General features: G+C 49.1%; 1 protein-coding gene across 4 annotated transcripts in view; it reads right to left on the bottom strand.

Annotated features, from left to right (window-relative positions):
* The window catches only part of crtc3 (CREB regulated transcription coactivator 3), a 104,140-nt gene that overhangs the window by 81,565 nt on the left and 7,236 nt on the right, over positions 1-15,339 (bottom strand). For all 4 annotated transcript variants that reach the window (XM_085972431.1, XM_085972432.1, XM_085972430.1 and 1 more), the window contains exon 2: positions 4,160-4,270. In XM_085972431.1, coding sequence (XP_085828557.1) covers positions 4,160-4,270 — 111 coding nt within the window. The remainder of the gene's footprint in view (positions 1-4,159; positions 4,271-15,339) is intronic.

Raw genomic sequence — 15,339 nt, forward strand, 5'->3', positions numbered from 1 at the left:
CAAACGCTTTGCCTTTATTTACAAATCCTTCACCCGACCTCTAACCTATTCCAGACCCATATCCCAGCTCACACCAGACAGTTTTCCGACTTTGGCTCTCTGTGTATTCTTTGGTCTCTGCATTCTGGAATTCTCTCCCTCTGCCTCACTACATCTCTTCCCACAATGCAAAACGTGGTGGTCAGTGCCCAATCCACCCACCGCCCGCTGTGAAGCTCCTTAAACCATTTAACAGCAATAGAGGTTATTGCTTTGATATCTTCGCACCCTTCTCTTGCTGAACAGTGTGAAGTAGTGGGAGGATTCGCAGGCTGTTTAACAGTCCAACAGGCCGTGACGTGAACGCTCCTCCCGTGGCCGTGACCGCCTTTAGTCCAATCCGGAGAGAGGGTGTATGGCCACACACACCCACCGCATGCGAATGTCTCCACTCGCTGGGACTGCCAGGAGTGGGATTCGATTCCTCCACCTCCTGATTCCGAGGAGGGAATGCGACCAGTAAGGCTCACTCAATCAATAAAGTACAAGCCATTGCAGTTTATTGAAGCCTTCAAATACTGAATATACATTTCATTAAATTCAAACTACTTTCAGATACAAGTCAAATGAGTATGGCCCTGATTTAATGATCCAGATTTCCCCGAAATGTCCATTAATTATGGAGTGCAGATATGCACTGCAGATACCTGCCGATGATTGCAGCACAGTAATCTAAGAAGGGAGGCGATGTCAACACACCAGAGCCAAGTTCAAGTAGTTCAGAACTGTCATCTGATCCACAAGATTAGATGACAACCTTAAAATGACTCAGATATTAATACAAACAGAATCGTTAAAACATTTACTCAGCAGTTCCGCTGTGTTTACTTTGTGAATTTTTATCTTAATCAAGACGAGTGATGTTAGTGCTGGGGAATGGAGCATCCCATCAAACACTCCCAGGGCGGGTGCAGCATGGGGTTAGATACAGAGTAAAGCTCCCTCTACACTGTCCCATCAAACACTCCCAGGGCAGGTACAGCACGGGTTAGATACAGAGTAAAGCTCCCTCTACACTGTCCCACCAAACACTCCCAGGGCAGGTACAGCATGGGGTTAGATACAGAGTAAAGCTCCCTCTACACTGTCCCATCAAACACTCCCGGGGCAGGTACAGCACGGGTTAGATACAGAGTAAAGCTCCCTCTACACTGTCCCATCAAACACTCCCGGGGCAGGTACAGCACGGGTTAGATACAGAGTAAAGCTCCCTCTACACTGTCCCATCAAACACTCCCAGGGCAGGTACAGCACGGGTTAGATACAGAGTAAAGCTCCCTCTACACTGTCCCATCAAACACTCCCAGGGCAGGTACAGCACGGGTTAGATACAGAGTAAAGCTTCCTCTACACTGTCCCACCAAACACTCCCAGGGCAGGTACAGCACGGGTTAGATACAGAGTAAAGCTCCCTCTACACTGTCCCATCAAACACTCCCAGGGCAGGTACAGCACGGGTTAGATACAGAGTAAAGCTCCCTCTACACTGTCCCATCAAACACTCCCAGGGCAGGTACAGCACGGGTTAGATACAGAGTAAAGCTCCCTCTACACTGTCCCATCAAACACTCCCGGGGCAGGTACAGCACGGGTTAGATACAGAGTAAAGCTCCCTCTACACTGTCCCATCAAACACTCCCAGGGCAGATACAGCACGGGTTAGATACAGAGTAAAGCTCCCTCTACACTGCCCATCAAACACTCCCAGGGCAGGTACAGCACAGGTTAGATACAGAGTAAAGCTCCCTCTACACTGTCCCATCAAACACTCCCAGGGCAGGTACAGCACGGGTTAGATACAGAGTAAAGCTCCCGCTACACTGTCCCATCAAACACTCCCAGGGCAGGTACAGCACGGGTTAGATACAGAGTAAAGCTCCCTCTACACTGTCCCATCAAACACTCCCAGGGCAGCTACAGCACGGGTTAGATACAGAGTAAAGCTCCCTCTACACTGTCCCATCAAACACTCCCAGGGCAGGAACAGCACGAGTTAGATACAGAGTAAAGCTCCCTCTACACTGTCCCATCAAACACTCCCAGGGCAGGTACAGCACAGGTTAGATACAGAGTAAAGCTCCCTCTACACTGTCCCAACAAACGCTCCCAGGGCAGGTACAGCACGGGTTAGATACAGAGTAAAGCTCCCTCTGCACTGTCCCATCAAACACTCCCAGGGCAGCTACAACACGGGTTAGATACAGAGTAAAGCTCCCTCTACACTGTCCCTTCAAACACTCCCAGGGCAGGTACAGCACGGGTTAGATACAGAGTAAAGCTCCCTCTACACTGTCCCATCAAACACTCCCGGGGCAGGTACAGCACGGGTTAGATACAGAGTAAAGCTCCCTCTACACTGTCCCATCAAACACTCCCAGGACAGGTACAGCACGGGTTAAATACAGAGTAAAGCTCCCTCTACACTGTCCCATCAAACACTCCCAGGGCAGGTACAGCACGGGTTAGATACAGAGTAAAGCTCCCTCTACACTGTCCCATCAAACACTCCCAAGGCAGGTACAGCACGGGTTAGATACAGAGTAAAGCTCCCTCTGCACTGTCCCATCAAACACTCCCGGGGCAGGTACAGCACGGGTTAGATACAGAGTAAAGCTCCCTCTACACTGTCCCATCAAACACTCCCAGGGCAGGTACAGCACGGGTTAGATACAGAGTAAAGCTCCCTCTACACTGTCCCATCAAACACTCCCAGGGCAGGTACAGCACGGGTTCGATACAGAGTAAAGCTCCCTCTACACTGTCCCATCAAACACTCCCAGGGCAGGTACAGCACGGGTTAGATACAGAGTAAAACTCCCTCTACAGTGTCCCATCAAACACTCCAAGGACAGGTACAGCACGGGTTAGATACAGAGTAAAGCTCCCTCTACACTGTCCCAGCAAACACTCCCAGGGCAGGTACAGCACAGGTTAGATACAGAGTAAAGCTCCCTCTACACTGTCCATCAAACACTCCCAGGGCAGGTGCAGCACGGGTTAGATACAGAGTAAAGCTCCCTCTACACTGTCCCATCAAACACTCCCAGGGCAGGTACAGCACGGGTTAGATACAGAGTAAAGCTCCCTCTACACTGTCCCATCAAACACCCCAGGGCAGGTACAGCACGGGTTAGATACAGAGTAAAGCTCCCTCTACACTGTCCCATCAAACACTCCCAGGGCAGGTACAGCACGGGTTAGATACAGAGTAAAGCTCCCTCCACACTGTCCCATCAAACACTCCCAGGGCAGGTACAGCACGGGTTAGATACAGAGTAAAGCTCCCTCTACACTGTCCCATCAAACACCCCAGGGCAGGTACAGCACGGGTTAGATACAGAGTAAAGCTCCCTCTACACTGTCCCATCAAACACTCCCAGGGCAGGTACAGCACGGGTTAGATACAGAGTAAAGCTCCCTCAATACTGTTCCAACAATGTGTCTCAGTCAGAGGAATCCCGGAATCCTCCTCTATGCGCGAGTGTGACAATTTAGCATTACCCACACCAGCCGCGTTGTGGTCTCTCAAACAAGGCTCCCCATTTAAGTGCAAATTAGGGGCAGTTTTGTGCGACCGAGGGGTCGACCAAGGTTCAATGGGCTGCAGGGAAAATGGGCAGTGGGCAAGATACCGGCTCAGGGCAGTGTGATACAGCACTTTCGGGAGAAGTGGAGTGAAAATTGGAGGGAAAGGAAAATCAATCAATCAGGTTAGTAAATAGCTACAAATACAATAAACATTTCTGGAAAGATTTCCAGGAAATTGGTAAATATGGCAGAAAAATCACTGCACCAGTAACTTACCTTCAGAGATCAGGCAAATCAATAACTTCTATTTATACACCTGTAACACAGAAAACGTCCTCATGCACATCATAGAGAAGAAAGGAATGCTGAGGAGCAGCGCGAGCGTCAGGAGAGGAATGAGGGAGGGAGATCCCGAGAGGGCCCGACCACCGATGGATAAGAGAGGGGGGAGAAGGGTGGGAGAATGCCAGAGGCAGCCAGTGATGGAGGACAGAAGGGCAGGGGTTGGGAGGTAGAGCAAGGAGCCGTTTGTGAATGAAGGCAAGGATTTGGAACTCTGCTCCTCAGTGCTTGGCCCCCCCAGTGCAGTTACCTGGAAGTCACTTGTGTTGTTTCCAATCTGATTGACGTTGGGTAGCGATCCTCCATAATACTGCGCCCGAGTCTGTGCCAAACGCAAGTGGTGGAGTTTGTGGAACTGTACCTAGGAGCAATCAGGAAACAGAGTCAGTCTACAGTGACCTGCACTGCTCAAACATCAATGACAACATTGTCGATGGGATTAGTGGTACACAGAATTACATAGAGCACAGAAACAGGCCATTCGGCCCACCCAGTCCATGCCGGTGTTTATGCTCCACTCGAGCCTCCTCCCGTCTTTCCTCATCTAACTCTATCAGCATAACCCTCTACTCCCTTCTCCCTCAGATGCGTATCTAGCTTCCCTTTAGATGCACCTATACTGACAAACTAAGCAATACGAATTAAGTGTAAATAGGACCAAGTTGCCTGTACTTTTGGGCTCAGGGGCCATGTGTGGTGTAGTTTGGACACCACGGTGCTGGAGGAAATATTGTCAATATCCTTTAACGTAGTCCAATACACGTCTTGTGAAATACAGTACTCTTAATTCATCACTTCCAAATCGCCCCCCTTCCTCCTCTCCCAGAGGCAGACCCAGATCCACCTGAGTGTTTAACAGCTCAGAACGCTCACTCCAGACACTGACCTACAAAATTCTGGAGCGCCCGTGGAGGGGCCTAGTGTCCTGCCCAGCATTCATCCTTCAACTGAAAACACATCAATCAGCCATTCATTTAACTGCTGTTTGTGGGATCTTGCTCTGCACATCTGCCTTTGCACTGCGCTTCAATGCGGTGCATGCGAAGTGCTTTGGCATGTTTGGTTTTCAGGAGAGCTAGAAAGGTGCTTATAGAAATGCAAGTCTCAGGGAACGTGTAATGAAATCAGGGATGCTGTAGCAAGTGGCAAGCTGCCAAGCTAGCCATGAAACCAGTTTTATTATCGCTCAAGACTGTCTGTTCTATATCAGCTGCAGGAGTCAAATACAGGGAGCAAGAATATTTTACAATGGATAGCTGCAAGGACTCAGTAAATAATTACACAGAACGTTTTTAACAAAATTTAACAAAAGTTTAAATTCCTACTTTGGTTTATTTTCCAACGTTAATGCTGCATTCGTCAACTGAACCTTACTCGGCCACTGTGCAGTGTTAGAAAACTTTCTTTTAAATGGTGAGAAACTTTCAAATGTTGGTGTTCGGAGAGATTTGGGTGTCCTTGTGCAAGAAACACAGAAAGCGAGCATGGAAGTACAGCAAGCAATAAGGAAGACAAATGTCTTTCTGGTCTTTATTGCAAGGGGTTTGGAGTATTAGAGTAAGGAAGTCTTGCTCCAATTGTGCAGGGCCTTGGTGAGACCACACCTGGAGTACTGGGCACAGTTTTGGTCTCCTTATCTAAGGAAGGATGTACTTGTCTTGGAGGCGGTGCAACGAAGGTTCACTAGATTGATTCCTGGGATGAGAGGGTTGTCCTATGAGGAGAGATTGAGTAGATTGGGCCGATACTCTCTGGAGTTTAGAAGAATGAGAGGTGATCTCATTGAAACATACAAGATTCTGAGGGGGATTGACAGGGTAGATGCTGAGAGGTTGTTTCCCCCTGGATGGAGAGTCTAGAACGAGGGGGCATAGTCTCAGGATAAGGGGTCGGCCATTTAAGACCGAGATGAGGAAGAATTTCTTCACTCAGAGGGTTGAGAATCTTTGGAATTCTCTGCCCCAGAGGGCTGTGGAGGCTCAGTCTTTGAGTATATTCAAGGCTGAGATCGATGGATTTTTGGCCTCCAGGGGAATCAAGGGATAGAGATCGGGCGGGAAGGTGGAGTTGATGATGATGATCAGCCATGATTTTATTGAATGGCGGAGCCGGCTTGAGGGGCCATATGGCCTACTCCTAATTCTTATGTAGAAAACTAGTCAAACTGAGCAAATACTGGTTTCCTTTCCCCGCCCCCACTTTCCCCAACCACCCACCCCCCGGGCAATCTAGTCCCTTCTCTCCTGGAGGCACGGAATCAAACTGGGCTATGGTTCCACAAGCACTCGGCGCCCTCCAGTAACCTCATTCAAGTGGGTACTCCGAGACCAGACAGCTGGCGATGAGCTCGCTGGTCAACTGCAGAAGGCATCATAGCCAAGCCTGACCCTGTCTTTGCCTTACACCCAGCGGAGAGGGGGAAGGAAGACACTGGGCTACAGTCAGGAGCGGGAATGCAATCTGAATTTTCTTATTGCTAGGAGCTCCGAGGCTAGTTTGAACACTCCCCTGTTGTTCTCTTGCCAAGATCAGATCCCGCAGTGGTTCATAGAATCTTACAGCACAGAAGGAGGCCACTCAGCCCATCGTGCCTGTGCCAGCTCTTTGAAAGAACGACCAAATTAGTCCCACTCCCCCGCTCTTTCCCCAGAGCCCTGCAATTTTTCTCCTTTTCAAGTAGAGGTCCAATTCCCTTTTGAAAGTTACTATTGAATCTGCTTCCACCGCCCTTTCAGGCAGCGCATTCCAGATCACAACAGCGTAAAAAAATGTTTCCTCGTGTCCTTTTGACAATCACCTTAAATCTGTGTCCTGTGGTGATCGACCCTTCAGCCACTGGAACAGTTTCTCCTTATTTACTCCATCAAAACCCCTCGTGATTTTGAACACCTCGATCAAATCTCCCCTGAACCTTCTCTGCTCTAAAGAGAACACCAGCTTCTCCAGTCTCTCCACGTAACTGAAGTCCCTCCATCCCTGGTACCACTGGTCAATCTCCTCCGCACCCTCTCCAAGGCCCTGACATCCTTCCTAAAGTGTGGGGCCCAGAATTAGACACAATACTCCAGCTGGGGCCGAACCAGTTTTTTTTAAAAAGGAGAACTCCCTTAATTTTGTATTCGAAGACTCTATTTATGAAGTCAAGGATCCCATAAACATTTTTAACAGCTACATCCGCTTGTCCTGCCACCTTCAAAGATGTGTGTATGCGAACTCCCAGGTCTCTCCGGTTCTGCACTCCCTTTAAAATTGTACCATTTCATTCATACAAACACATTTCGTTTATATTGCTTCTCCTCATTTTTCCTTCCAAAATGCACTACATTACACTTCTCTGCATTAAATGTAATTTGCCATGTGTCTGCCCATTTTAACAGTCTGTCTTTGCCCTCCTGAAGTTGCGACTATCCTCCTCACTGTTTACTACATTTCCAAGTTTTGAATTATCTGCAAACTTTGAAATTTTGCCTCCTATACTCATCCGGGTCATTAATATACATCAAAAAGAGGCTGTTGTGTGACTGGACTTGTTTGGAATAATAACTGCACTGGAGTGTCAGCTGGGGCTCAGTGGGCAGCACCCTCGCCTCGGAATCAGGAGGTCGTGGGTTCAGGTCCCACTCCAGAGAGTTGAGCACAAAAATCTAGGCTGACACTCCAGTGCTAGTACTGAGGGAGTGCTGCACTGTCGGAGGGGCCGTCTTTCGGATGAGACGTTAAACCGAGGCCCCGTCTGCTCTCTCGGGTGGATGTAAAAGATCCCACGGCCACTATTTCGAAGAGGAGCAGGGGAGTTCTCCCCAGTGTCCTGGGCCAATATTTATCCCTCAACCATCATCACTAAAAACAGATTATCTGGTCATTTATCACATTGCTGTTTGTGTGAGCTGGCTGTGCGCAAATTGGCTGCCGCGTTTCCTACATTACAACAGTGAATACACTTCAAAAAGTACTTCATTGGCTGTAAAAACGCTTCAGAACGTCCAGTGGTCGTGAAAGGCGCTATAGAAATGCAAGTCTTTCTTTTTTGTTCTTTTCCTCTGAAGTGGGCCCAACAAGCCACTTGTGTGCATCAAAACTGCACCAGCTTCTTGAGGGGAAATCAGGGTGGGTATAAAATGCTGGCTTTGACAGTGATGCCCACATCCAAGGGATATATATATTTTTTTAAACCATGGGCATTCCTGGGCTGTTCTGCTCACCAATACTTGAAGCAGGGTATTTAATCAGAGCCAGGGGAGGGGGACAGAGAGCAACTGCTGCTTCTAATCCAAAACAGGCATGTCAACAAATCACCTGTGAAGCAACCTCGCCAGTCTGAAGATGCTGCAGTGTGTGCGAGCCACACAGGGCTCAGCTCTTTACAGGTGCAATGTGAGGAGAAAGCAGGTAAAATCAGACGCCAAGCCTAATCCTGCGAAAAGATTTAACAAACAAAAACGTAGGCGGGTGCTTTTGTTTTCAAAGTGGATGCGACCTTTTGTACGCTGGTAACTTGCCAAAAATATTTCACCCTCAAGTTCATCTTGTTTGCGTAGAACCTGCCCTTTCTCAACTGATCGCTGCCATTCAGACATGTGTGTCGGCTGACATGCCAAAAAAGCGATCAACTTCAATGGGTCACAATTTAAACAAAGAACGATTTGAGATATTAAGTGGCTCCGCTCAGGTGGCAGCATTCATGCCTCGTGAGTCAGAGGATTGTGAGTGATGTCCCAGTCCAGGAGTGGAGCCAACCCTGAGGGAATGCTGCACTGTCAGAGGTGCCTTCCTTGGGAATGTGACTGTTAGCCCAACAACCCGCCCCACCACAGGCGTGGCCACTGCTGTGACATAAAGTACATTCCACCAAGTCCTCGCTTTCCAGCTTCCTGCGCAATAGGGGTGTCACTGACTCAGAACCTTGCATTGTATGTTCTTGTGCCTTCTTTTATAATTCAGAACTGCATGGCATGACCTTTTGATCATAAGATTGTCAAGATCTTACGAGGCATTCCTCGCCGTGTCTACTAGAGTGGGCAGCACACTCGCCTCGGAGTCAGAAGGTCATGGGTTCAAGTCCCACTCCGTGGACTGGAGTACAAAATCTAGGCCGACACTCCCAGTGCAGTGCTGAGGGAGCGCGCACTGTCGGAGGGGCAGTACTGAGGGAGCGCCGCACTGTCCGAGGGGCAGTACTGAGGGAGCGCCGCACTGTCCGAGGGGCAGTACTGAGGGAGCGCCGCACTGTCCGAGGGGCAGTACTGAGGGAGCGCCGCACTGTCCGAGGGGCAGTACTGAGGGAGCGCCGCACTGTCCGAGGGGCAGTACTGAGGGAGCGCCGCACTGTCCGAGGGGCAGTACTGAGGGAGCGCCGCACTGTCCGAGGGGCAGTACTGAGGGAGCGCCGCACTGTCCGAGGGGCAGTACTGAGGGAGCGCCGCACTGTCCGAGGGGCAGTACTGAGGGAGCGCCGCACTGTCCGAGGGGCAGTACTGAGGGAGCGCCGCACTGTCCGAGGGGCAGTACTGAGGGAGCGCCGCACTGTCCGAGGGGCAGTACTGAGTGAGCGCCGCACTGTCCGAGGGGCAGTACTGAGGGAGCGCCGCACTGTCCGAGGGGCAGTACTGAGGGAGCGCCGCACTGTCCGAGGGGCAGTACTGAGGGAGCGCCGCACTGTCGGAGGGGCAGTACTGAGGGAGCGCCGCACTGTCGGAGGGGCAGTACTGAGGGAGCGCCGCACTGTCGGAGGGGCTGTACTGAGGGAGCGCCGCACTGTCGGAGGGGCAGTATTGAGGGAGCGCCGCACTGTCGGAGGGGCAGTACTGAGGGAGCGCCGCACTGTCGGAGGGGCAGTACTGAGGGAGCGCTGCACTGTCGGAGTGGCAGTACTGAGGGAGCGCCGCACTGTCAGAGGTGCCATCTTTCGGATGAGACATTAAACCAAGGACCCGTCTGCTCTCTCAGGTGGACATAAAAGATCCCATGGCACTATTTGAAGAAGAGCAGGGGAGTTCTCCCCGGTGTCCTGGAGCCAATATTTATCCCTCAACAATCATCACTAAAACAGATGATCTGGTCATTATCACATTGCTGTTTGTGGGAGCTTGCTGTGCGCAAATTGGCTGCCGCGTTTCCTACATTACAACAGTGACTACACTTCAAAAAGTACTTCATTGGATGTAAAGCGCTTTGAGATGTCCGGTGGTCATGAAAGACGCTGGAGAAATGTAAGTCTTTCTTTCTTTCATGAATTTGTAATCCTCCCCATCCTCAGTTCACTACCTACTTTATACAAAGCTCTGAAACACAAATGCAATGCAGGTGAATGGCATCCGGAGTGCTGGTGTTAAAAAAAAGGTTCACAGTGCAACCAGTTATTCAAATAATCACACTCGCCAGATTAATCATTAACCGAGTCAGGTCCAGTTTAAAGTCACACTTTCCCTTCACCACACAAAGCCCAATCTCCCATTAACTCAGTAAGGTGCGAAGGCCTCCATCAGAAATAATGACTTTCTGCTACATATGGAGGAAGTCACACAACACCAGGTTATAGTCCAACAGCTTTATTTGAAATCACAAGCTTTCGTCAGGTGAAGTGAAGAGAAGCAGACAGGCACAGCATATGCTGCTGGACTATAACCTGGTGTTGTGTGACTTCCTACATTTGTCCACCCCAGTCCAACACCGGCATCTCCACATCATTTCTGCTACATGTTATACAAATGTGAAGTCATATTATGCAGACACCACTGGGACCACGATTCACCTCCAGCCCAGATACATGGAATGAAAGACTCCTTTGTCTAATGGCAGTACGCCTCCCAAGTGAAATGGATTTGAGCGGCAGCACAGAACTACTCCTGACTAACAGTCAAACTTACTCAGAGATCGTAAGATGGGTCGTGTAGATAGTGGAGCAATGGCACCTTGGTGCAACGGGAGATCTTCGGAGGTTACAGCTGAGGCACTTCCTTGGGACAGTGTAGAGGGAGCTTTACGCTGTATCTAACCCGTGCTGTACCTGCCCTGGGAGTGTTTGATGGGACAGTGTAGAGGGAGCTTTACTCTGTATCTAACCCCGTGCTGCACCTGCCCTGGGAGTGTTCGATGGGACAGTGTAGAGGGAGCTTTACTCTGTATCTAACCCATGCTGTACCTGCCCTGGGAGTGTTTGATGGGACAGTGTAGAGGGAGCTTTACTCTGTATCTAACCCGTACTGTACCTGCCCTGGGAGTGTTTGATGGGACAGTGTAGAGGGAGCTTTACTCTGTATCTAACCCGTACTGTACCTGTCCTGAGAGTGTTTGATGGGACAGTGTAGAGGGAGCTTTACTCTGTATCTAACCCGTACTGTACCTGTCCTGAGAGTGTTTGATGGGACAGTGTAGAGGGAGCTTTACTCTGTATCTAACCCGTACTGTACCTGTCCTGAGAGTGTTTGATGGGACAGTGTAGAGGGAGCTTTACTCTGTATCTAACCCGTACTGTACCTGCCCTGGGAGTGTTTGATGGGGCAGTGTAGAGGGAGCTTTACTCTGTATCTAACCCGTGCTGTACCTGTCCTGGGAATGTGTGATGTTGACACTGGTTACCAAAGTATGTTCCATTGCCCAGCATTAACATCCCTCAACTTAATGGGCACAAAATTCACCAAAATTGTTTTTAAATGATCAACATCACATGGGGCACCAATAGCATTTCTAATGTTTCTGTAGGTGATTAACCCTCCATGCAAATAATGTTAAAAGGCAAATTCACCCAGCCCCATGCCCTCCCCACCTCGGTGCCTGGACAAGTACATCTCTCCCATCCTATCCTCCCGCAGCAAGCCTGGCTCAATGGCAGAGCCATCATCCCCCACACTGTGGCACTGCCTTAAGCCCCACCCCAAAATCGACATCCAACCTCACCTGCGGTCCCTTCCCCCAACGTACGTCTCAACTCTTCAACATCCAATCATTTCACCCCTCCAGAACGTCTTGGGATGTTTTACTATGTCATGCCCAATTCTGGGCACCACACTTTAGGAAGGACATGAAGGCTTTGGAAGGAGAGCAGAAGCGATTTACTGGCAGAGTTCCAGGGATGAGGGATTACAGTTGGGTGGATAGACTGGAGAAGCTGGGGTTGTTCTCCTTCGAGCAGAGACGGCGAAGAGGAGATTGGATAGAGAGGTTTAAAATCATGAAGGGTTTAGATAGAGTAAATAAAGAGAAACTGTTTCCAATGGCTGAAGGGTCGATAACCAGAGGGCACAAATTTAAGGTGATTGGCAAAAGAACCAGAGGCGACGTGAGGAAAAACTTTTTTACACAACGAGTGGTTAGGATTTGGAATGCGCTGCCTGATAGGGCGGTGGACACAGATTCAATAGTAGCCTTCAAAAGGGAATTGGATAAATACTTGAAGGAGAAAAAATTGCAGGGATATGGGGAAAGAGCGGGAGAGTGGGACTGACTGGATGGAGACCAACGAGATCCCGAGCAACCACATCTGCGGTAAGTTCCTGCAGTGCGAGGAGCTTCGGCTCAGAGTTGTTGAGCTGGAGTCCGAGCTGCAGACTTTGCGATGCATCAGGGAAGGGGAGAGTTACCTGGACACTTGGTTCCAGGAGGCAGTCACACCCCTTAGGCCGAGTAGTACTTTAGAGTTAGTCAATGGTCAGGGACAGGAGGCTGTGACTGCGAGTCAGGAAGGTTTGGGGACTCAGAATATAGTGATGGAAGAGCCTCAGCCCTGGACCTTGTCCAACAGGTACGAGGTACTTGCTACCTGTATGGATGAGAACGAGGACTGCAGGGAGGATGGGCAAACTGACTATGGCATATTCAAGTGGGGGGGGGGGGGGGGGGAGTAAAAAGAAATGTGGTAGTGGGAGGTGACAGTATCATCAGGGGGATAGATACTGTTCCCTGCAGCCGCGACAGGGCGTACCGAAGGCTGTGTTGCCTGCCCGGTTCCAGGGTTAAAGACATCTCCTCGTGGCTGGAGAAGAACTTGGAGTGGGAGGGGGATGATCCAGTTGTCGTGGTCCACGTAGGAACCAACGACATAGGTAGAACTGAGAATGAGGTTCTGCTGAGAGAGGTTGAGGAGTTGGGGTCTAAATTAAAAAGCAGAACCTCAAAAGGTAACAATCTCTAGATTGTTACCTGAGCCACGCGCCAATTGGCATAGGGATAAGCAGATTCGAAGGTTAAATGCGTGGCTGAAAGAGTGGTGTGGGAGACAGGGGTTTCGCTTCACGGGCCACTGGCACCAGTACTGGGGAAAGAGGGAGCTGTTCCATTGGGACGGGCTCCACTTAAACTGGGATGGATCCAGTGTCCTGGCGAATCGAATAACTAGGGCAGTAGACAGGGCTTTAAACTAATGAACGGGGGGTGGGAAGATTCAGGAAAGAGTGAATTTAAAAGCAGCGCGAGAAATGTCAAGGCTCGAGAGCAGAGCAGAGTTTGGGGTAAAACTAAGCAGAGTGGGTCAGGAAGGGACAGAGAGAGTAACAAAGGTCATAGGGCATCAGTGACTGAGGTGACATTGGGGAAAAATAGAAATAAGCCAAAGCTGAAGGCACTATATCTGAACGCGCAAAGCATTCGCAACAAAATCATAGAATCATTACAGCACAGTAGGAGGCCATTCGGCCTGTCGAGCCCGTGCCGGCTCTCTGCAAGAACACTTCAGCTAGTCCCACTCCCCCGCCCTTTCCCCGTAGCCCTGCAAATCTTTTCCTTCAGGTACTTATCCAACTCCCTTTTGAAAGCCGTGATTGAATCTGCCTCCTCCACCCTTTCAGGCAGTGCATTCCAGATCCGAACCACTCGCTGCGTAAAACAGTTTTCCTCATGTCGCCTTTGGTTCTTTTGCCAATCACCTTAAATCTGTGTCCTCTGGTTCTCGACCCTTCCGCCAATGGGAATCGTTTCTCTCTATCTACTCTGTCTAGACCCCTCCTGATTTTGAACACCTCTCTCAAATCCCCTCTCAACCTTCTCTGCTCTAAGGAGAACAACCCCAGCCTTTCTATTCTAGCCACATAAACATAGAAGATAGGAGCAGGAGTAGGCCATTCGGCCCTTCGAGCCTGCTCCGCCATTCAACGAGATCATGGCTGATCATCCAAACCCTAGCACCCGGTCCCTACACCGACAGCCATCCCACACAAGCCCTATCCCCGTAACCCCACGTATTTAATCCCCCCTAACACTAAGGGCCAATTTTTTCTTTTATCATGGCCAATCAACCTAACCCGCACATCTTTGGACTGAAGTCCCTCATCCCTGGAATCATTCTCGTAAATCTTTTCTGCACCCTCTCAAAGGCCTTTACATCCTTCCTAAAGTGCGGTGCCCAGAATTGGACACAATACTCCAGTTGAGGCCGAACCAGTGTTTTATACAGGTTCATCATAACTTCCTTGCTTTTGTACTCTATGCCTCTATTTATGAAGCCCAGGATCCCGTATGCTTTTTTAACTGCTTTCTCAACCTGCCCTGCCACCTTCAACGATTTGTGCACACATACCCCCAGGTCTCTCTGTTCATGCGCCCCTTTAAAATAGATGAATTAATAGCGCAAATAGGAATTAATAGGTTTGAACCAATAGCCATTACAGAGATGTGTTTGCAAAGTGATCAAGATTGGGAACTAAATATTCCAGGATACTTAACTTTTAGAAGAGAAAGGCAAAATGGAAAAGGAGGAAGGGTAGCCCTGATAATAAAGGATGGGATAAAGACAGTAGAGAGAAAGGGTCTCAGCTCCGAAAATCAAGAAGCAGAATCAGTTTGGGTGAAGCTGAGAAACAGCAAGGGACAGAAAACATTGGTGGGAGTTGTTTATAGGCCCCCAAACAGTAGTTGTAATGTAGGGCAGAGTATAAATCAGGAAATTAGAGGCGCCTGTAGCAAGGGTATACAGTTATCGTGGGGGACTTCAATCTACATATAGACTGGACAAACCAAATTTGCAGTAATAGTGCGGAGGACGAGTTCATGGAACCTATACAAGATAGTTTTCCAGATCAGTATGTTGAGGCTCCAACTAGGGAACAGACTATTTTAGATCTAGTATTGTGCAGTGAGAAAGGGTTAATTAATAACCTTGTAGTAAAGGGGCCTTGAGGGAAGAGTGACCATAATATGATAGAATTTTATATTGAGTTTGAAAGTGATTTAGTTAAATCTGAAACTAGGGTCTTAAAATCTAAACAAAGCAAACTACGTAGGTATGAGGGACGAGTTGGCTAAGGTAGACTGGGAAACTACATTAAAAGGTATGATGGTAGACAAGCAATAGCTAGCATTTAAAGAATTAATACATAACTTACAACAAATATACCTTTCTTTAAGGCACAAAAATCCCACAGGAAAAGTGGTCCAACCGTGGCTAACAAGAGAAGTTAAAGATAGTATTAGATCAAAGGAAGAGGCTTATAATGCTGC

Source organism: Somniosus microcephalus, chromosome 32 (assembly GCF_052327205.1).
Source record: "Somniosus microcephalus isolate GS21.2 chromosome 32, FLI_Smic_1.0, whole genome shotgun sequence".
Taxonomy (NCBI): domain Eukaryota; kingdom Metazoa; phylum Chordata; class Chondrichthyes; order Squaliformes; family Somniosidae; genus Somniosus; species Somniosus microcephalus.